This window comes from Acomys minous, assembly GCF_964271855.1.
Source record: "Acomys minous genome assembly, chromosome: 5".
Classification (NCBI taxonomy): domain Eukaryota; kingdom Metazoa; phylum Chordata; class Mammalia; order Rodentia; family Muridae; genus Acomys; species Acomys minous.
The window spans coordinates 78,031,686-78,054,890 of record NC_140494.1 but is presented as its reverse complement, the minus strand read 5'-3'; the positions used below and the strand labels follow the sequence as shown (position 1 = coordinate 78,054,890).

General features: G+C 49.4%; 1 protein-coding gene and 1 long non-coding RNA gene across 2 annotated transcripts in view; one reads left to right on the top strand and one right to left on the bottom strand.

Moving 5' to 3' along the window:
• Window positions 1-22,971, top strand: part of PANX1 (pannexin 1) — a 35,561-nt gene extending 12,590 nt beyond the window's left edge. Inside the window, exons 2-5 of the mRNA XM_084781311.1 lie at window positions 9,066-9,205; window positions 19,117-19,337; window positions 20,694-21,352; window positions 22,508-22,971. Coding sequence (XP_084637437.1) covers window positions 9,066-9,205; window positions 19,117-19,337; window positions 20,694-21,352; window positions 22,508-22,587 — 1,100 coding nt within the window. The 3' untranslated portion in view covers window positions 22,588-22,971. The remainder of the gene's footprint in view (window positions 1-9,065; window positions 9,206-19,116; window positions 19,338-20,693; window positions 21,353-22,507) is intronic.
• LOC311597164 lies at window positions 621-19,110 on the bottom strand. The gene is made up of 3 exons (XR_014779126.1): window positions 18,773-19,110; window positions 7,005-7,079; window positions 621-1,422 (listed from the first exon to the last, which is right to left on the bottom strand). It is a non-coding gene; the product is annotated as an uncharacterized lncRNA (long non-coding RNA).
• Window positions 22,972-23,205: the final 234 nt, after the last annotated feature.

Sequence of the window (23,205 nt, the reverse complement as noted above, 5' to 3'; positions counted from 1 at the left end):
TCTCTTAAAAGAGATTTATTAGAGGGACGAATCCAGGAGTGGCTGCCTCTGCTCCTGGGAGGAGACCCCAGAGAACTGGACAGACACAGCCTTTATATAGGGTTTCTTAGGGAGCGGAGCTTTCTGGGGCAGGGATTTCCAGAGTGTGGGTTGGGGGAAGCCCGGGGATTGGTGGGTTTTTGTCCAGAGTTCTCACCCTAAATTAGCACAGTCTGGGATGAGTCCTACTGAGGGGCTGGAGATGGCAGTTACAGAGGTCTGGGTTTGGGGCGGGTGGGGGGTGGGCTGCTGGGCTGCTGGAGCTTCCTCAGGCAGAAGTCTGGCCATTTTTCTGCCTTGAGGGGTAATAAAGTTTATAAGGTGTCCAAAATTTATAGAGTCCATTATGAAGGCAGTGGGCTGAAGCAGGAAAGATTGTCATCATGGATAGCTCCCATGGTGACAGCAGGCTTTCTGAGTCATGAAAGGTGTCTCATTTTCACTGAGCAGTAAGCTGAGGCAAGAATAGTCACCATGGACAGCTCCCGTGGAGGTGGCAGCAGGAAAGAGTGGGCTGAGGCAGGAATAGTCACCATGGACAGTTCCTGGGGAGGTGCTAACAGGAGCCGCCATTTTGTCTCCACAGCCCCAGGGCAAGTATTTTGGGCTTCTGCAACTAGGGTAGAACTCAGGGAAGGCCTGGGCCTTTCCCTTAGTGTGCCAATTTTATAGTCACAAGATGACAGCTTCTCGTTAGCTGGGGATGTCACCTATGTTTTCATACTGGGTGCTCTCCAGCTCTTACTGTAGCTTCTCCCTGTGAAATGCTAAGGGATCTAGGGGGAACCATGGAGACTAAACACTGCATCATATACACGGTGCACTTGTTTGCTTCACTCATTACTCTTTTTTTTTTTAACTCATTATTCTTGACTTGGAAACACAACACGGGATACTCACACTCCAGGGGGCGGCCCAAAACGTGGAAACACAGGCAAGCACACATCGAGGTGGGCATGGCATTGGATGGAGAGCCTGTGCTTAGCTGGGTGACAGACAGGCTGTGGACCACCCGAGGTCAGGTGGCATGGCAGCGAAATGCAGCACATGGTACAGAATCGGGTCCTGGGTAGAGAAAAAGCAAGTTGTTGCTGTAAACAATAATTTGGGAAGTCTAAAAACAGGCCGATTATCCTTAATTTGATAATCTGCGGTACAGAATGCTCTGAAATGTGGAACTTTACAAGCATCAACATTATGCTCAAAACGTTTAGATTTCTGAATTGTGAGTTTTGAACTTATCTGGTAAGTTCTGTGTACATGCTCTGAAGCACTTCCGGTTCCCAGCTGTCTTAGTTTCCTTCTGTTGCTGTGATAAAACACTGTCCAGGAAGCAATTCACAGAAGAGATGGGTTATTTCAGCTCACAGGTTGTAGTTGTCACTGAGGGAAGTCAGGGCAGGAACTCAACTTACATGTTGAAGGAAGAAACCCTGAGGAAACAGTGCTTACTGTCTTGCAACCCCCGCCCCCCACAAAGCCAGCTTCTTTATACAGCCCAGGACTGACCACATGCCCAGGGAATGGAACTACCCACAGTGGACTGGGTTCTCCGATGTCATTTAATGAGATGGCCCCACCCCAGACACACCCACAAGCTGACCTGATCTGGGCAATCCCTTCCTCAGTTGTGATTGTAGGTGACTTTTGGCTGTGCCAGATTGCTAGTTAGAGCTAACGAGGATGTAACTTGCTTTTTTTTTTTTTGGTAAGGGAAACACAGTTTGTGCAGGTAGCATATTGCATCAAGTTCCTGTTGCTATGCTTTAACTTGGTGACTGCAGTGGGTTAAGAAAAAGCCTTTGTTCTTAGGAGATACACAGTGTTGACAGAAAGGTACGGAGACCTGCAGCTGTCAAGAGGCTCAGTCACAAAAGAATGTGTGTACAGATGCAGATAGAGGGCTTGGGGTCTGAGGTCGGCTGTGCCTAAATCTCAGCATGGAATGGCATGTCATTGTAACCTTTCGGTAGGTCTGGAAAATTTTCAAAATGAAGTATTGAATTTAAAAGGGGATGCTGTCAATACAGCAACATAACCTTTCCACTGTGATACAAATTTTTAAGTAATTCTGTGTATCTGAGGTAAGTTATCTTAGATGATAATAATTTTTAGATAATTAAGTCCTTTTGGTGGTGCACGCCTTTAATCCCAGCGCTCAGGAGGCAAAGACAGGCAGATCCCTGTGAGATCAAGGCCAGCCTGGTCTACAAAGTGAGTCCAGGACACCCAAGGCTACACAGAGAGACCCTGTCTCTGGCCTTCCCCCCTCAAAAAAAAATCTTTCATACACCATTGAACTCATCATTTGTGTTTCTTTTACTTGGGTCCCAGTCATGAACTCTTACTCATGCAATGGCTGTCAGGTTTATGATATGTTTATACGCGTTTTCTTTGGCGTGATGACTCAGGAAGTGACTTCTGGCATGGGAAAGAAGCCTCACATGCCACTCAGGTCCTTACTTGATCTCTTTGCCTGGGTAGACTCCTGGCTTCATGGTTGCAAGTGTCAGGCCACGTTGTCACACTCTCGTCTCTGATGACACTTGCCAAAGTGGTGTTTCTTTCTCGGGCGGTTCCCGCCGCTGGTAGGTTCGGGATACTGCTCTCCTCCCTGTAGAGACCGAGCTGTCCTGGTTGAGCCTTGCCCAGCATCATCTCCTGAGCTGCTGAGCATTTATTTAACTCTTTGTTCAGCTGGTGGTGAGGTGTCTGGGATGTGTTAGAGATTTCTTAGATACCACAGTGCCCACCTTAGCAAGGAGCAGCCGGTACAGAGGTGGGTGCCCTACAGCCCAGGCCCGTGCAGAGGCGTCCATGTGAGTTAGCCTAAATGTCATGAAAATCACTTCAGCCCCCTGGGCTATAAAAAGTGCTTATAGTCTCACCAGTATGGAATATGTGCATGCTTTGAAGTCAGTTCCTACAGAGAAGGGAAAGGCAGTTGTGGACAAATTGGGTCTTCCAGAATTTAATTCCAGAATGACTTGTGTTTGAAGGGGAAGATGGGTTTGGCTAGAGGTTGGCTGGAGAGGTGCAAGGAGAGAAATGGGCTCCTGTATGGAAGGGAAAGTTACCATGAGCTTCTTGGAGCTTTGCTGACCTTTTCCGGTAGTCGGGTGGAGCCATTGGGCACACATGCTCGGGGACTTGCAGTGCGTTCAGGCCTGAGACTGTTGGTATAGGAGCTGGTTACTCACCTTTTTTTCTGTACTGTGTTCATGTTTCTCTGTATGATTGTTCTCATTGAACTTGGGAGTTTATAAGTGGTTTTCAAGGTTTTTTTTTGGGGGGGGCATCCTTAAAAGATGACTGGTTCTTTCCAGTTCAGTGCTTTGAGGTGTTCTATGGTCTGCTTGGCTCCCTTATATGGGCTAGGTAGAGGGGTGTGTGTGTGTGTGTGTGTGTGTGTGTGTGTGTGTGTAATTTACAGTGAATGAATTATAATTATCTTCGTTCTGTGAGATGAAAATGTTTTGCTGACTTTAAAACTGTGCAGAAAAGAGCTATGAGCATTATAATCACAATGACGTTGTTTTTCCTTTGTGCCTCCCAGAGCAGCAGCCCCAGCCTGCGTCTCTCCCCTCAACAAACTTTTTCTGCAGTCTCCCATCTCAGACTCAGTTTTATCCATAACCTGTATCTTCTCTTTCCTCATTCTTTGGTAAAAATGGGTAGTTCTCTCTCCCTAGCCCAGGAGTCTTTGTGTGTCCTGTCCCTTGTGGGGGTGAAAGCTACCAGGCTAGGAACACTTTCCTCCCTGGCCCTCTGCTGCCCCCTGTGGTCCAATGTGACACTTCCTAGACTCTCACGCAGTTTTCAAAGTTCTCTGAAGTTCTCCTCACTAGCTGACTAGATTTCTCTATTGATTTTTTTGTTATTAAATTTGTAGTTTTGCTGAGTCTCAGTTGCTCCTCAGGAGACCCAATTCCTATGCTTTTCCACAGCCTTTTAATTTTCAAGCAACACAACAAACTTATGTCCCTCGGGAGCTTGGAGGAGCTGTGGGTGTTAGTCAGAAGGCAAGGGACACACTCCAGGCTCCCTCTTCATCTTGCCCTTGCTCTCTCCTGCCCTGTGCTGTGTCAGTGTTGTGTATGTGCTAAAGAAAGAGAGGGGAGCAGGAGCAGAAGTAGACTAGCGCCCCTCCTTCAGTTGGAGGATGGAGACGACCGACCCCAACTGGCATTAACGTGTCTGAGAAACCTTGGCTGACTCCCGATTTGTCTCATTTCCCTGGGCTTGCTTCCTGGGCTGCATTATTCTGTTTGTTTGTTTGTTTGTTTGTTTGTTTAAAATAAGCTAGTGCTGCTGCTGGGTCACGGCAGTGGGAACGGCTGCTCTTCAAGCAGAAGGTGTGGTCAACGCTCAAGGAAGAGACACTTGCAGGGTGGCGGGAGAGCTCTGTGGCTCAGGTTATCTGCTTAGCAAATGAGCCTTCTTTCATGAAGCCCCAGGAAGAACACATTTCCTCTTTAAGATCGTACAGCTTTTTGCCAGCTACATGGTTGTGAAGCCAACCAGAAAGTGTTTTTGTTGTTGTTTTCTTCCTCTTCCTCTTCCTCTTTCTTACTCTCTTCTTCCTCTTCCTCTTCCTCTTTTTTCCCTCTCCCTTTTCTTCCTCCTTCTCTTCCTCCTTCTCTTTCTTCTTGGCATAAACCTGAAACTCCTGACTTTCCTTGTGTGTGCTGTAGTAATTCTTTCTCAAACAGAAGAATTAATGACCCGGATCCCTCAGAACAACTTGAAGAGGATGGGTATGTTTTGGCTCATAGTCTCAGAGGTGCAGTCCGTGGCTGCTTGGCTTGGACCGCTGGCCGGGGAACAGGGCAGAAGGAAGTGCAATGAGACTGCAGGGGCAGGGAAGCAGTTACATCCTACAGAGACACACCCAGTGACCGACCTACCTGACAAAATCCCAGAACTTCTGCAGATGGTGCCACCAATGAGCCTGTCAGAACATTTCGTATCTGCATCATGACATGCGCATTATGCATAGTGGTGAACATAACACTACTGCCATGGCCTAGAGGCGTTCCTTCAACTGACTCAATGGTGGGGACCCAGTGAGTCTGACTGGAGGTCTTGTGGGGCCCTTTTGTCAAGTACCACCCTGATGTCATACTGTGACCAGGGGAAAGATGTAGCTGGGTGCCCACGCAGTGCTGCTCCTGTGACGGCCTTCTCTTTACTCCAGCTTTTTCTCAGTCCTGTGTCTGCTGCAGCTTGGCTTTTGGCTTCTTTGAGTTACTTTCCGGTTCCTAGGCAGAAAACACTGAGTACTGGGGGCTTGATCGGTTTCATTTGCTGGAATGTTCTTAACCCTCGCCGGAAAGCTTTCCACTTCTGGCCACCTGCTGAGGCCATGCTGCTCTAACTGACTCTAGTAAAGACTCCTGTTGATGGAGTAACTGAGTCCAGCGGCATGTACAGAGAGGGGTGGAGGGTGGCTGGACCACTTTGAGCTTTAGTTCCCTCCAGGGTAAGGGAAGATTGGCTGTTTCTCTCCACATGACTGAGTCTTAGAGTAGGTGACAATTGATGGAACAGGTGGGGTCCAGCAAGCGCCAGTTGCCCGCTCGCTCTCTACTCTAGATAGGGATGTTTCCTTAGGACCTCAGAGTGTACTCAATCTTCAGCTTTCAATTTTCTCCTTTCTCTTATGTGTCATGACCCCTCCAGTGGCGTCTGTGTGACAAACATTACCATAGAACCCGAGGCAAGGACCCCTACCCAAGGGAGAGCCTCCTGGAAACGGGTCTGATGTTTCTGCCAGGAGCAGCTGATTACAGCTCTCACTGTTTTGGAACATCCTGACTTTTTCTGCTGTTTTCTCTTTCTGCCTTTGTTTTTACTTTTCTTATCAAAGAACTTTTCAGACGCAACTATGTTGCTGGGTGACCTTTAACTTGAAAATGCAGCCAACGGTCATTCAGAGGAGTTTACCACTAAGTTCCATTCCACTTGTTAATGAAAACATGGCTAAGAATTAGTCACCAGTGAATAGTTTATATGATGACTTACAAATAAGGTGTTTAAGAAAACTCCTGATAGTGATGGAAGAGCTAAAAAACAAAAACCAAAACAAAAAACCTGTCCTGACTCACAGATGTTTGACATAATGAGAGAACGTTGACCTTTGATAAAGAGGGTATATGCACTGATACCAATCTAATGACTTATAAATGGTTGTTCAAGATTAATGACAACATTATTACACTACATCCTGTATTTTGAATTGTATAGAAAAAAATGTAACCACGAAAAAACATCCCCATTTCAAAATGTGTGTAAGAACCAGGCTCATTTGCCTACAAAATACACTCAGACTCAAACCTCCCCTAAGTTGATCTGTTTGTCTCTTGCCTATCTTCTGCCCCCCGACACTTCGAAAACTCCCCACCCAAGGACCTACACCCGACTGAGACAGTCCACGACACTTATGAAAAGTGTTTGCTATAAAATGTCCAGATGTCTTTCTTGTTTAAGAGTTTTTTTTGCTATTGTTGTTGGGAGAATGCCTGAACCCCCAAATAGAGCTTGAAGCAGTTTCCTTCAGGACAAATCTTCATAAATGCTGGCCATGTGTGTTCTGAAGTTGGTGTCCAAGGAGTGTTCTGAGCCAGGCAGGCTTCCCTGGACTCCTCACAGCACTGCCCATTATCAGGAGTATTTGGACAGATGTTTCCAAGCCGCGTAGCTTACCAGCAAATTTAGGAGAACCTGGGGACTCGACATCCCACTTGTCCTTCGCAGCTGCACACTTAAGCCTTGGTAGGCAATGGTGCAGGAAGAGTGTGAGGAGACCCATGCACCTGACTGTCTGCTTTAGAAACTGCAAGGTCTTGAGTTTAATGGGGTAAAGAGGCCAGGGGCACCTAGAAATGTCTTATCCATTCCAACTCATACTGAATACCCTCCCCTGATGGCAAGAGCTGTCTCTGCTCTAAGATGCTTTACAGTACCTGGTGACTTCAGCATGATCTCGCCCAGGCCTCACTCTGAAGCTGTTTCTTGGTATCTGGGTGTCAAGTACCCTGCTGAAGAAGAAAGGGTGCTCAGGGCCTTTACCATGCACCCACCATCACCACCTCTGACGTCTACCCTCCTAACACCACAGATCGCCCCCTTTTCTTAATACAAGTGTACGGATCATCCCCTCCCCAGGGGAAGGTGACTGTTGGAGGCCTATTTATCCTAGGGCATAGGGAGGTCCAGCTCACTGTCTCTGCCCCCTTTCCATAGAGTAGAAGAGACAGTGGTGGATGTGCTTTGGTCTTTAAAGCAATGCTGGAAAAGGCAGCTCATTGCTTCCTGGCACTGACAGATCAACGACTGAGAAGCAGGTACTACAGACCACTTGGCTGCCTCCCACATGTGCTGTGTTGATGCAGTGTCATCCAGGTTAGGAACCCAGGCTTTGGAAGGTGAAGTGACCCAGCGGAGTGGCACAGTGAGATTTAAATACAGCAGCAGATCCCAGGCACTCAGCATCCTCACCCTGTGTGGGTTGTGAGAGAGTGAACCTCATCTGCAGGGGGACCAGAGGAAAAGGGGGAAGGCAAGGGGGACCGAGCAGCAGCCTGTTCCTATGCCCGTAACACATTCCAGCCCAATAAACACTTGATGAGGACAAAGGGCACAGCTCTGCTGGACCCAAGGGCCGTGTGGGTTGAGTGACCACTGCTCAGTAGTCCAGCACACGTGACGCCTGTGTGTGCAGAGCGATGCTTTCTCCACAGCGAAGTGACATCCTACCAGCATCCCTTCCCAGAGCCCCCAGTGGGACCCAGGTCTTATCCTCATGCCCACACAACCCCATCTCCTATTGGGCGGCTCATAGTCTTGGGCATTTGCCTTCCAACTCTTAAACCATGTAGGTAACAGTATTTTTTTTTCTTTAGTGGAAATGGGAAATTACTGCTTTGCTCACCAGTCAACTATAGTCACTGTCCCTCAAGAACCCAGGTGTGTCAGTATATAAAATAAGTGTAGAAATCAAGTGTTTATTTATAAACTGTACACGAATTTAGCACCATTCTTATATATATATAATTTTACAATTTACTCAAGACGGCGGCAAATTGCATACGAACGGGAGGGGTGTGCTTGTTGCCTTAATTCAACTGACTAGGTGTACTGACTAGGACACACATGGCCAGTAGCGACTTGATTTACACTCCTACACCATAGTCTATACTGGAAGGAAGTCAGGGCAGGAACCTGAGGCAGGAACTGAAGCAGAGGCCATGGAAGTATGCTGCTCCCCTGCCTTGCTCCCCTGCCTTGCTCCCCATCTTTTTTGGGGGGGTGGGGAATTCAAGACAGGGTTTCTCTGTGTAGCCTTGGCTGTCCTGGACTCGCTTTGTAGACCAGGCTGGCCTCGAACTCACAGAGATCCACCTGCCTCTGCCTCTCGAGTGCTGGGATTAAAGGCATGTGCCACCGTGCCTACCTTTTGTGTACAGCCCAAGCCCACCTGCACAGGGCCGGCACCTCCCCCAGTGGGCCAGGCCTTCCTATATCACTAAGAATGTGTCCCACAGACATGCCCACAGGCCAGGCTGATAGAAGAATTCCTCCACTGACTTTTCTCTTCCTACATGACTCTAGCCTGTGCCAAGTTGACAGAAAACTAACTAGTACAATAGCAGTAGTCAGCGGTGAGCTGAGATGCTTCGGGCTGAATTCGGGGTGCTGCATGGTGCTGAGTGTACACTGTGTGTGTGTGTTCAGGGCCCAGAGTTCCGTGAAATTGGGCAGTACTGTATGGATGAGTGCTTCCAGAAAACCCTGGATTCACTACACCTTTGAGTTTGAATTTTCGGTCATTGCATATCCAGAAATCTTTTACTGTCAAATTTTTTTGATGCCCGTTTCATTTGATGTGTGATGTTGTGACTCAGTTCAGGAAGCTTAGGCGTGGACAACACTTAAGGTCCCAAGTCAGTGGGGACGGGAGGAGGGGGGAGTGCAGCCCCACCTCCTTGCTTCTTTCATTTGGAACCATCTGCTTTGCTCCCCAGGTACCCAGATAAGCTGCTTCTCCCCAAGTTCTTTCTCCTGGCGGCAGGCTGCCTTTGTGGATTCATACTGCTGGGCAGCTGTACAACAGAAGAGCTCCCTGCAAAGCGAATCTGGAAGCCTCCCACTGTGGCTGCACAAGGTAATGGGGTACTGTCTCGCCTGCCGGGCTTGCTCTACAGATAGAGAAGTGGAGGCCTGGGAAGGCCATGCCAGCCACAGCCATGCACAGGTGTGTGGCCGGCCACACAGGAGGAACCTCAGCAGAGCCTGCTTCCGACATCTCTGTGGAGCACATAAGAAACGGGCGCTCTTCAGCGACAGGCACCCTGTGCATTTTTGTCTCCTTTGTGTCCTTAATCCCCCCAGCAGAATCCTGGCCAGAGCCTCTCTGTGACACACAGGGTCACTCAGAAAAAGTAAAGACTGACATAGTTGAGTTGATTCTGGCCACTGTGTTGCTGGAGCCCACACCAGAAGCCTGGCTGTGCATCCTGGGTGCAATGGTGTGACATCCCACGTCTCTCTGTGATTGATGATGTGACATCTCCGGTCCTCTCTATGACTGATGATGTGACATCTTGGGTCCTCTGTATGACTGATGATGTGACATCTCGGATCCTCTCCGTGAGTGGGTCAAGTTGTAACCAGTCTCCAGGTAGGCATTGGCTGAGCCGCAGATTGTAGCTGGGATTGCCTAAGGTGAGAGTTGGCAGGGAAGATAGCCGCAATGAGACTGATGGAGCAAGAAAATCCCCAGAGAAAAATTTTTCCAGATGTTTCTCGTAAGAAACACTGAGGCACCCTTGAGAGACAAGGCCAGGGTCATAGAATAGGCTGCACAAACAGAACCCGGCTCTGTAGACTTCCAGTTCCAAGTCAAGAGAGTGGTGCAGGTGGCCGTGTCTCTGGCAACCTGCTCTGATGAGTGGCTGTGTCTGGTACTGAGTTCGTTTGTTGTGGTGGCTCTGAGTGTCTGAGCAGAGTTCTTGCCAGGCTCAAGGAACTGGAGACAGAAGCTGAAGAAGCCTGCCTGGTCAGCACTCAGGCCTGGCTGGGCCTCTAGCCGGCCTTTCCTTGGAAGTGAGGAACTCCCTCCAAAGACTTACAGCCCTGGTCTGTATCACTTCCCTGTCAGGGAACGGGGCAACTTGGGCATTGCGTCTCTAGGTCACCTGCCTGCCAGAAGTGAAGCTGAGTCCTCTGTGGAGGAAGGGCACGTCATCCAGAGCCTTGAATGTGTGTCTTTATGCATGGTGTTTGGCACGCCCCAGACACACCGCAATGCAGGGAGACCCAGAGAAAAGCCACACACAGCAGCAGGCCCAGAGGAGGTGGTCCCCATCAGCCCCACCAGGGTAGTGCCCTCAGAGAGTGGCGGTATGCATGACATCACAGGGAACCAGAAGAATCAAAGGGAGGCTTCCGTGACCCAGAAGCCTTCTTTTAGCTGATGTCGACCAAGGGTCCTCCTCATGCCAAGATATCTGAGCAGCAACGGGCCCCAGATGGTATCTCAGATTCTCAAGAGTTCACTCCTGGTGAGACGATCATTCAAGGGAATAATGAGAAAGCGAGACAGGAAGGGGAAAGTGTGATTTCCTCAGAAACCAAGGGGTAGGCTTGCAGACAGAGCCGTGAGCTCTTAAATCCCTCCACTGCTCTCAGAGTGGAGCCCGGCTTTCCTGGAGTTGTTACTCCTTGGTGCTCCTGGCAGCAGGGGTTTAGTGGAGAGGGGGCAGCCAGGTGGTTGTGGGTGAAGAGTGAGTGTGTGTGTACAAGAAATAATGATGCTTAAAAAAAAAAACTGACCTTTTTCTTCTCAGAAAATGTGCGTTCCCTGTACACAGAGCTAACAAGCTGGATGGTGACAGGAGGGAAAGTCTTGTCCAGGGAGGCTGTGTGGTGTGAGAGTCCCGAGAGTGAGTTGGAATGAGAGACTGCAGAAGAGACCAAAGACACCAAACCAACAAACGCCGAACCACTGCCCAACCTGTGGGTCGAGGTCCCTTTAAGAGGGTCACATATCAGATATTTCTATTACGACTCAGGGCGGTGGCAAAATTACAGTTATGATATGGCGATGAAATAATCTTATTGGGAATCACTACAACTTGAAGAAACTGTACTAAAGGGTCACAGCATTAGGAGGGGTGAGAGCCCCCCACTCCCCCCGGGGCAGTGCTTGTCCTGTTAGGATTAGCGAGGCCACGGCAGGCTGGAACGGAGGCAAGGTTATAGAGACGAAGGTCTGTGACTGCCAAGCAAGCAGATGGCAAAATGCCGGGCCTGAGGAAGCCTCTGCGTATTCCTGAGCAGACTGGACTAGGTTCTGAGAATTAGGTCCTGAGAACTGGTTCTTGTTGGTTGGTTAGTGGTAGTGGGAGAGGCGGGGAAAGCCTAGCCAGTCATGAGGTGGGGGGAGGGGGGCCGGGTGTCTATTCTGTAGGAGGAGAGTGATGGAGACTACTAGCCAGGACCAGGGAAGGCTCAGGTCAGGACAGAAGAGGAAGCAGGAGTTTCTGAGCAGGCAGAGTGCAAACAGCAAGCAGGACTTGACGCCATGCAGCCAAAGTGACACCATAGGATTTTGAAAGGAAACACCGAGAGCCTGTGCCGGGGGTCAGCAAACTTCCTGTGGACAGCCAGTCAGTAAAGTTACACCATCACTGTTGAGGCTCCCCCAGGGAGACAGGCACCGTGTTCAAGCTTAGTTGTGTAGTGATGGTAGCAGTTGACCAGCCCCTGGGATAGCATGCCTCGTGATAGTACTGGGAGAGGCACGTTCCAGGTGTCTGAGGAGCTGACGTAAACCACTTCCCTATAAGCTGCTTTTTGTCCAGGTATTTTATCTCAGCAACAGAAACGAAACTAAAAACAGACATGGAATTGCAGGTCCGAGTAGACATGTCCGCAATGCCCACTGATGTGCAGGCCCACACTGTTTGAGGAACACCAGTCTAAATTGGTGGTGCCCATTCAGGTATGGCCCTGTTTTAGTTCCCTTCTATTGCTGTGATAAGACACTGACCAAAAGCAACATGGCTTACGTTTCTAGGTCACAGTCTGCCACTGAAGGAAGTAAGGGCAGGAATTATGAAGAAACACTGTTTGCTGCCTTGCTGGCTGGCTCTCGCTCAGGCCCAGGGAATGGTGCCGCCCACAGTGGGCCCCCACCGACATGCCCACAGGCCAGGTGACTGCAGGCTAACTGTGACAGAAGCTGAGGGGCACTAGCGTGGAGAGCCGGTGAGGTAAGAGGGACCCACAGAAGACAGAGCTACGGTGAAGAGACAAACAGAAAGCTGTCCTGTTGGAGTAAAGAGCAGATTGTACTCTAAATATCAGCTTGTCAGCACAGAAGTCTGTGCCAAATGCTGCCAGGGGTGCAGGGGACTGAGACCAAGATGCACTGCATGGGTGTGATGTCATGGGTTGAATTTTGTCATCTTAACCCTGTGTACCTTAGAATATGACTTTATTTGAACAGATCTGTTATAGATATAGCCCGTGAGTTATGAGGAGCCATCCTAGAGTCGGGTGCAACCCTCATCTAATATGGCAGGTGTCCTCCTGTGAGGAGAAAAAGTGGATGTAGGCACACACAGAGTGGAGACAGCGTGGGAGCACTTGCAGGGAAGGTAGCCTGTGTCCCAGGCCAAGAAAGCTGGGAGAGGCAAGGAAGGGTCTCCCCTGGGCCCTTGGAGGGAGCATCTTGGCTTACAGAACTGTCAGAGAAAAGGCTCAGAGTATTCTCAGCCATTCAGAGTGTGGGATTTGATTGTCACAGTCCCAGAAATGAGCAGGGTATAGAAATCAAGATGGCTCAGTGGTTAGACATGTTCTGCCCTTCAGAGGACCTCAGTCTGGTTCCCAGCCCCAACTCAGCCAGCTCACAACCACCTGCACCTCCTGTTCTAGGGGATCTGACCCCATCTTTTGGCCTTAATAGCACCCACATATACCTGCATACACACTGTCACACACATGCACGTAGTTTTAAAAAAAAGTAAGTCCTATATAACCAAGATATTTCCTAACTAGGGAAGTGTCTTATGCCAGACCAGATGGGAATAAAGATTGTACCAATCTGTGTGAGTTGGGCACACATTGAATGTTTTTGCATTCTAAAAATAAAATATAGAAATATGTTTACTGTAAAACCTTTTTAAAAAGTAAACATACTTTATAGTGGTACAATTTACATATTAAATAAAACAGTGCAGAAGGACAGTTTTAAAGAATAGTTTTAAATAGAAGAAGAAATGGGGGAATTTCAGGTTACAGAACTCCTTTCCTCAGAACAGTCTTTTTAAATCGCTAAGTGGGTCTCTGTGGCAAATGCTTTGGTGACTGCAGTGACTGTTCAGCTTACAGCTCTCTGCATAGAGACTGCGAAGCTATCGCTATTGTCCCCCACACAAAGCTCAGTGTCCACTAACTCCCACTCCTCGGCGCTTGGCAGCCTCCAAGCCTGCACATCCTGTGTACAGCCAGGCTTGGTTCTCCAGGCACACACTCACAGTGACTACGGCTGCTGCACATGTCTCAATTCAGTGCCAGTTAAAACCAAGACATTTTCTCAGTGTAAAGTTTAAGTGACTGCCACTGTGGACCTGGGATTGTCAGTGGTGTAGTTCTCCCAACTTCCCTCATCCCTCTCCTACTTCTTTCACTGCCAGTGGCTTCCTGGGGTGCTACGAGCAGGTTTTTTTGTTTTTTGTTTTTTGTTTTTGATGGGCATGTGAATGCATCTAGGAGACCAGCAGGGGGCGCTCTAAGACCACTTGATCTCTGTTCTCTTATTTGTGTTCATGTAGGCAAAAGATTGGTCAGGGTATTCTTTGAAACGGAACTCTTAAAAGAAAAAAAGAATACTTAACAAAGTGGGCAAAAATATTTCTCTAAAGCAGAGTCACAGATACTTGGTTGAAGGACTCACCAGAAGCCTCTGTCATTATCTGAATATGTGCAAACTCAGGGGTCTGAGCCCCACCCACTCTTGCTAGAGTGGAACTTTGGGCATTGGGCTTAGTGTCATGAATGTAGTTTTTCTCAGAATCCTGCAAAATTCTGATGCTGCCAGCCTGGCTTGGAGCCCTGAATGGGCACTGCTCGTTTAGACTGCTGTTCCTCAAACAATGTGGGCCTGGGCATCATTGGGCATTGTGAAGATGTCTACTCGGACCTTCAAGTTAATGTCTGTTTTAGTTTCCTTCCTGTTGCAGTGATAAAATACCTGGACAAAAAGCAGCTTACATGAGGTGTGGTATGTTTATGCCGGTGTGCAGGCTATAGACCCCCCACTGTGGGGAAATCAAAGTAAAGAACTTGAAGCAGCTGGCTGTGTCACAGCCACAGCAGAGAGCATGCTTGGTCATTGCTTGCTGTGCCCAGCTTGATTCTCTGCTCTCCTGCAGCTCAGGAGCACAGCCCCAACCACCCAGGAAATGGTGCTCCTCACAGTGAGCTAGGCTTTCCCACCTCAGTTAGCAGAGGGCAGTTTCCCACAGCCACACCTGTGGGTCCTCTCAGTGTAGACGGTCACTCACTGAGACTCTTCTAGATGACCCTGGGTTGTGTCAAGTTGACCAGGCTAGCCCCTTGCATGTGGCTCAGCCCTGCCTTCTTCCATGCAGACATTCTGCTCGCCAGCTTCTCCAGAACTCTGGTGCTACCCACCGCTCGGAAGTCACCTGAAGGCTGCTCGGGGCTCACTTCCTTTGTTCTTTACTTCCCACATCTGGACCTGGCTTTAAGAGAGTTTTCATCCGAACATGCCACAGCCAGGGCCGACGCCCTTCACACCTTTGTATTTCACCTCCCTAAGTGCGAGATGATCTTGTTTTGCCCACTTCCTACATCTTGACCTTCCTGTCTTTTCCAGTGTTCACTCTCTGCCTAAGCCTGCAGTGTGGGTCCTCTCTCTGGCTTGCCCCGTTCTGGTTGATCGCCACTGTGATCTTGTCTTCAGCTGCCTATGTGCTTCCTGGTCCCGAATCACAAGCCAGACTCCCCTTGACTCTCAGCTGTTACTGCACATGTCCACCAGGGTCTTCCTGGCTAACAGCAGCTCAGGTCTGCCTCCGGCTCCCCTCTTCTCTGTGTAATCCTCCTCCGGCCTTCTGTCGATCCATCGCACATGTGTGCCCTCGCTCTGAGCAGCTCTGTCATGCGTTCTGTCATTTCTACCCTCTGTGGCAGCGGCCTTGCCACCTCTGTGTGTTCGCTGTACTGCTTTGTTGTTTTGCCAAGACGGTTTTGATCGCCTTCTCCACCAGTGGCTTCCCACTGTGTACGGTGTGGGAATTGGGCCTTTATTTGCTAGCCAGCATTTGGTGTACTGCAGCCTCTGTGAAACCACAACAGACCAGAGCAAACTCCACTGTAGGGGCGCATTCTCTCCTTGATCCGTAGAGTCAGTCTAAGGGGAAGTACTGACAGAGATGGGAGGGGATGCTGGCACATGCCTGGTCCTCAGATGGTAGCCAGAGGTCTCCAGTCTTTGCCTTCATCTGCACTGGACACCCTCCTATGGTCTGTCTTTACCTGCCATCCGTTTCTGCCTTATCACTACTTTATATGGCCTCACTAGAGCTAACTATATCTTCCAAGATCATATTTCCAAACACTTTCAAACTCATAGTTTCTTGGGTTCCCCCCTTAACTTATTTTATATCTTTTTGCCTTCATGCATGTCTATGCACCACATGTTCTGATTTCTTTGCTTTTTTAAAGAAAATTTTATTTATCAATAATTTCATTTTATGAATCTGCCACTCCAGACCGAACTCCCTAAAAGATTTGAGAAGCACTAATAAACAAAATAAAACAAGAGTACTCATAGGCACAAAATGAATTATAAAGGTCACAAAGCTAAGTCCTGTAAACCTGTTAAGCTCAGCACCAGGGAGGCTGAGGCAGGATGGACTCTCCAAATTCCTGGCTAGCCTGGGCTACAGAGTGAGATCCTATATCAGAAGACAAGACCAAAAGGAAAAGAACCCAACTGGGCATGGTGGTACAGGCCTGTAAGCCCAGCACTCGGGAGGCAGAGGCAGGTGGATCACTGTGAGTTCCAGGCCAGCCTGGTCTACAAAGTGATTCCAGGATAGCCAGGGCTACACAGAGAAACCCCATTTCGAAAAACCAAAAAGAAAAGGAAAAGAACCCAGGAAATGGTTCTTCTTGTGGTATATTCCGGCCTGTAGTCAGCGCTTGGGAAGTGGAGGCAAGCAGATCTGGGTTATCCTCTGCTACAATGTTGAGTTGATAACTAGCCTGGGGTACGAGTGACCTCTGCAGGGGAGGATGTTAAAAGAATTGGAACACAACCTCCAGCCTGTGGGGTGTGGCCTTGCAGGGTCTACAGGAAGCTCTGGTGGGAGACTCAGCTTGATCTGCCATCTGCCACACCCTTTCTGTCCCATGCCATCTCATCTGTGTTGGTTGAAGGTGTTGAAGCATTGACCCTGAGTCTCTGAGAAGCACCCAGCATTTTGGTGAGCTTGGTGCAGCTGGGAGCTGGAAAGGGGGCCGTGCTGTATGTTGGAGTCGCCCCATGGGGCTATGACAATCAGCAATTGTGCTCACAGCTGCTTCAGGACTCCGAGGGACTGATGGGAAGGAACAAACAGTTGTCTCCAGCTCAGTGGCCGGCAGCAGTGGGCCTTGTGGGAAGCACAGAAGCGGTGTCAACCCGGGCAGGCTGCTGCACTTGGGCAAAGGGAGGGCTCATCTCCTGTTCCAAGGAATGCTGGATGGACCAAGTCTCAACTTGTTCCTCCTTCAAGGTTGAGTGTGGTGGCCAGGACCTTTTGGGCCTTGATATCAGGGTATGGCTCCATCTTGAAGTGTTTTTCCAGCTCCCAAAACTGTCCCCAGCAGTACTGATCAAGGGGGCCCTGGGTATAGGAGGACAAGGAGCACAGAGATGCTCCCAAGTTGTCTGTCGCTCACTTCAGGTGGCAACGTTTTGACTTCTAATTGTTAAGCTATGTGATCTTCGGGAAGATGCTGCTGCTTGAACTGGTGAGGTAGGCTGGATGGCGGGGCCAGCATCCTGTGCACTGCCTGGCACAGAGACCATGTCAGGAGTGTTTCTGAATCCACGTCCTCATCCACATTCAGTGCTGCAAGGCGGGTGGCATATTCTTGGGGAGCATCGTTCAGCTGCTTGCATGGGTCTTTGTCTTAGATGAGGGAAGAGCGGGACCATGGGGGGGAGGTTGTTCCAGGTCACCTCAGGCTCCTTCCATACAGAGGTCACGTAGCCATGACCCCTTCTAGGAACAGCACAGATTTTAAAGTAGACAGGCTGAGAGTTGCAGTTGGAATGGCTACTTGGCTCTCCATGAAGAGTCTCACTGTTGCGAAGAGCACAGGCCTGGCGACTGGGACATTGTACCAAGGGTACAGTCAGAGCCTTGAGTGATGTGAACCCCAGACCTAGTGTGGAGCAGGCAGCGCTGACAACAAAGCTTTCCCCTTATGCAGACACCTTGGCGAATCTCCACGTTCTTAATCTGGCAAAGGGTTGTGAAGGCTACAATTTAATGCTTTTTGGACTTGTATTTCGGTTGAATTGATTGGACTGCCTTCTTGAAGCATACAGAATGGTCCTTTTACTTCTGATGGGAGCGGGAGAGTTTAAAAAACCAGCAAACAAGGCATTGCTATAGCAATCCCTGCAGAGGTAACCAGGGTACGAGCACATTTAGGAGAGCATTTTTCTAATTAACAGTGAACTGTGCTCTGCTGCTTCCTGGGATAGATGCCACACTCCTTGGGTGTGTTAGACAGACTGTACACTTGCTACTTTAAGGGGAAATCTGAGGTAAATGCTGTTATTCAAATAACCTCAAAACAAACATGACTCATAAAAAATATTTCACAAGTCCTGGTTGGGCTGTCTTGTTTGGCCTCAGTGGGAGAGGATGTAATTAGTCTTGATACAGCTTGATGTGCCAGGGTGCGTTGGTACCCACTGGGGGGGGCTCCCCTTCTCAGAGGAAAAAAGGAGGAGGGGAGGGGGGTATGGAAGTGGGCCTGGGAGGAGAGGGAAGAGGTTGTAATCAGACTGTAAAGTGATTGATAAATAAATTAGTGGGGAAAAGGAAATATTTCTGCCACCTATGGTTCCCAGAGAAAGTGCTTCACGATCTCAGTGTTGCAAACAGCATGGCTTTCAATTTCATCTGTCTAACGATAGACAAGGGTGGAGTGAGCACAGCACAAGCTGTGCTTCCGTGGTCCTCCCCAGCTTCCAACTGGACTGTGTTCCAGGTACCCTTTACTCTTGTGACATCGAGTCCCATCTGGCCTGCTCTGTGTATCCCCCTTTCCTGGTGTCTCACTGTAGTTCTATTACTGTGGTAAGGCTTCCCCGCACACAACACTGTCCTGTAGAGTAATGGTGGTCTGTTCCACCTGTGAGAGCCCCTCCCTCCCTCCCTCCCTCCTCCCTCCCTCCCTCCCTATCCTGTAGGTTTTAGGTGCTTTATGGGATAATACCAGACCACTGAAGCCAGAATTTTTCATAATGTTCCTTTGGCATTTTCCCAAATCCCAAAGAAGAAACAAACAAACAAACAAACAAAAAACTAGAGCTTGAAAGCAGAACAAATGAAAGGAAAACAAAACAAAACAAAACAAAAAACAAAACAAAACCAAAAAACCCAAAACCAGCAAAGGCTGCTGTGACATTTACCCTTTCCTCCACTGGGGCTCTGATGAGGACTCTTTTGGAACAGGGGCGTGTAGTTATCTTCTTCCTTTTTCCGTGATTAGAAGGAAGCACTATTTGCTCCATGCCATCACCGGTTCCTTCAGTTAATGTCTACCGAATGAAAAGGCGCCCACTCTGGGTCAGACAGCGATAAAAGCTGTCATCGGCAGGCGGCAAGCCGGTGGCCACGGTCATGTGTTCCTGAGATGAGGACAAGAGCAGCCTGGCAGAGTCAGGGCAGCTTCCGAGCAAGCTGGTGGCAGGCGGCCTTGTTCCTGCGGCTCTGACAGGGCCTGCTGACCACCACTCTGCCTCTTGCTTTTCAGTTCTTCCCCTACATCCTCCTGCTGTTTGCCATCCTCCTGTACCTGCCCCCGCTCTTCTGGCGCTTCGCAGCGGCTCCACACCTCTGCTCAGACCTGAAGTTTATCATGGAAGAGCTCGACAAAGTCTACAACCGGGCCATCAAGGCTGCCAAGAGCGCTCGGGACTTGGACCTGAGGGACGGGCCTGGACCCCCGGGAGTGAATGAGAATGTGGGGCAAAGGTAACAGCCCTGGAGGCCTCTGCCCATGGCCACGCTAGGATCACCTCCCTGCCCTTTCTCCTGCTGTGCTGGCCCAAGGTGCTGATTGCCAAGCGTGAGAAGGGGGTAGGTAGGGTATCTACCACCAACTGACGGGGACCCCTGCTCTCCTCAGACCCCTCTGTCCTCAGGTCAGTGTTCCTTCCCCTGTCCAGTCTCATCCTTTGAAAAGCAGTTCTCACGGAGTGACAGGGCAGCTGTCTCATTTGTAGCTTGCTTACTTTGATCTCCTAACTGGGGAATCCCAGAGGACCCTGAGGCTGCCAAGCATATAGAAAGGACGAGAGAGGTGGACCCCATAGGCGGAGGCCCTGCCTTCTCATATTCCTCCCCTGCCTCTGTCCTTGCTGGTAGTAACAATAATGCCAATAGGTGTCTTGTTTCTAAGAATACCAGCTCTGTTTCTGTCTTGGAGTTTCTGTTGCTGTGATTAAACACCATGGCCAACAGCAACTTGAAGGGGAAAGGATTTGTTTTTGTTTTTGTTTTTGTTTTTTCAACATTACAGTTTGTTATTGAAGGAAATCAGGGCAGGAACCCAAGCAGGGCAGGAACCTCAAGGCAGGAACTGAAGCTGAAGCCCCGGGGCACGCTGCTTACCGGTTTGCTCTTACACGGTGCTTCAGGCTGCTTCTTTCAGCACCCTGATCACCAGGCCAGGACTGCACCTGCACAGTGACCTGGGCCTTGCACGCCAGCCATCAGTCGAGAAAATGCCACACAGGCTCGTCCACGGGCCGGTCTGGTAGGGAGCCTTTTCTCAATCAAGGTTCCCTCTCGTAAAATAACTCTAGCTTGTGTCAAGTTGACATACAACTAGCCATCCCAATTTCAGGCATTGTGTTTGAGTGCATCACTATTAACCAAATGCATTTATTTGCCTCCTTTTGCATTCTTTTATTTCTAGATAATAGATTAACACTATATTATAGTCTCTTGTGGGAGAGCCAGGAACCCAAACTGTGCCCTTTCGGTCCACTGAGTGTCCTTACCCCTCCCTGGCAGAAGCGTATGTGTTACGGGCACTTGCTGTTCCTGTAGAGGCCTGAGTTTGAGTCCCAGCCTGCACATGTTGGCTTACAGTTGTCTGTACCTACAGTTCCAAGGGATCTGATTCCCTCTTCTGGCTCCTGAGGGCACTGCACACATGCAGGCAAAGTACTTATATAAAAATTAAAGTGTTTAAAATGTTAAAAGGAAAAAGGTATTAAAACATGGTTGTATTCCCTAGCCCTGGAATACAGTTAGAGGTAGTGTGCTTGAAGATCTCCGTGTGACTGCCAGGATCTGAATTATTTTCATTTCTTTGTTTTTCAGTCTGTGGGAAATATCTGAAAGCCACTTCAAGTACCCCATCGTGGAGCAGTACTTGAAAACAAAGAAGAACTCAAGTCATTTAATCATGAAATACATTAGCTGCCGGCTGGTGACGTTCGTGGTCATACTGCTGGCGTGCGTCTACCTGAGCTATTACTTCAGTCTCTCCTCGCTCTCGGACGAGTTTCTGTGCAGCATCAAGTCGGGCGTCCTGAGAAACGACACCACGATCCCCAACCACTTCCAGTGCAAGCTCATCGCTGTGGGCATCTTCCAGCTGCTCAGCTTCATCAACCTCATGGTGTACGCTCTGCTGGCTCCCGTGGTCGTCTACACGCTCTTCGTCCCCTTCCGGCAGAAGACGGACGTTCTCAAAGTGTACGAAATCCTGCCCACCTTCGATGTTCTACACTTCAAGTCGGAAGGCTACAATGACCTGAGCCTCTACAACCTGTTTCTGGAAGAGAACATAAGCGAGCTCAAGTCGTACAAGTGTCTCAAGGTGCTGGAGAACATTAAAAGCAACGGGCAGGGCATCGACCCCATGCTGCTCCTCACCAACCTGGGCATGATTAAGATGGACGTCATGGACGGAAAAGTTCCCATGTCCTTAGAGACCAAGGGAGAGGACCCGGCGGGCCAGACAGCCGCCTTCAAAGGTAGGCTTGGCTCACTGGGCGGGCACACCTGCCTGTCACGTGAACCATCACCCTAGTATTGTCCTGGGGGAGCCCCAGACTGCAAGAGTGCGGAAACAAGTGGGTGCTGTGCCGAGGAGGAGGACTCTGTGCTTTTCTCCCTCTCTTCTCTCAGCCTCCTCTGGTGGTTCTCGCTCTGTGTCTGGTTTGCTGTCTCACTCCCCACCGCTGTCGTCTCTCGCACCCGTCTCGTCTTCATCTTATCTCCCTGTCTGTCCCTCTCATCTCTGTTCTTCTCTGACTTCCCTCTTTTTAGTTTCTGCTATTTATCCTTTGATAATTTCATGCATGTTTACCATGTAGTGAGATCATCAGCCAGCTTCCTTTATATCTGTGTATGATGTGTCCGCTCAGAATATCCCATGCTGGCCTTCATGTCTTTTTTTATTTTGTTGTGACTCACTGCGTTCAGTTAGTGCTGCCTGCCGGGATGCTGACTGATCATGCTGGCTTTGTCTTGTGCAGTTGACCATGGCTACGGTGAGTGCACAATTGCCAAGCCATGTTGTGATCAGAAGCCAGCCTTTTACACACACACACACACACACACACACACACACACACACACACACACCAACTCCTCTCTATGTTAGCATTGTTTCCTCTTCGTGGACAGTCCCTGAGCCTTGAGTTAGGGGCTGGGGGGGTTGGTATAGGTGTCCCGTTTAGCGCTGAGCCCTCAGCACTTTAACCAGGTCTGAGTCTCTGAATGGCTGCTGCCAACTGCGAAGGAGGGTTCTCTGGCCAAGGCTGAGGTCAACACAGACCTGTGAGTATAAACACAAATATTTAGAAGGGAGTTTGACAACATGTCCATTTAGCAAAATAACAGCAGTAGGTTGTCCTCTAGAACCCTGGAGCTCCCGAGCTGTGGGCTTTGGACCGTGCTACTGTGCAGGTGTGGGTTCCCTCGTGTGGTGCAGACCCCGTATATAAGAAAGAGAGCGGTTGGCTGCTCCCCAAGCCACTGTTTGACTTTCCTGACTTCTTGCCTCGACCTAACTTTAAGACTTCAGACTAAGAATCAGACATGGGAAGACAGTGTGTCGGGGACGCCCTCCTCACAGGCCCCTGCTATTCGTCTCTCCCTTCTAAACAATGGCTTTCATTTGGCAGATTTGGACCTGAGCAGTGAGACCACCACACGCAGTGAAGAGAAGAACTCTCGCCAGAGACTTCTGAATTCATCGTGCTAATGGTGTCACTCGTGGATGCCAAGCCTGTGTCTTCTGTGGTGACGCACCCAGGTTGGAGCCGTGGCTGGTTTGCAGTAGCTGGTTCTGGTGTCGATGTGGTGTGTGTCCTCCCTGTCTCTGATAGACATAATGGCCAACCAGCGTCATGGAAGGATGGATTTGGAATGTCTCCCAAGACAAAATATGGGATTGAGTGAGTGGGCTTGGTCTGAGTCCTCACTGAAGGGCTGTTAAAGGCACAGAGCCTTCTAAAGCTTCAGAGAAGTACCAGTCTGGCCTAACAGTGTTGTAACACCTGAGCTTCGAGATCGAGAGAGCGAGCACTTTGGGGACACTTTATTTTGTGAGATAATAATAAACGTGGCAGGATATAATTTAATAATACCCTCTGTGTGCCCTTACTGACTGCTGACCAAGGAAGGCACTCGCTGGCCTACCAGCGAAGCTGGCCTGTGTGTGGCAGTGTCCTGAACTGGGTGTGACCTGGTGTCTCAGCTCTTATACACGCAAGCTCTGCTGTCACCGCCTCTGCTAATTGTTGTCCTCTGACCACGGCTTGGTGCCCTTTGCCCTCTGCCAGGACAGCAGGCTGAGGCAGTGCCAACTGAATCCAGCCAA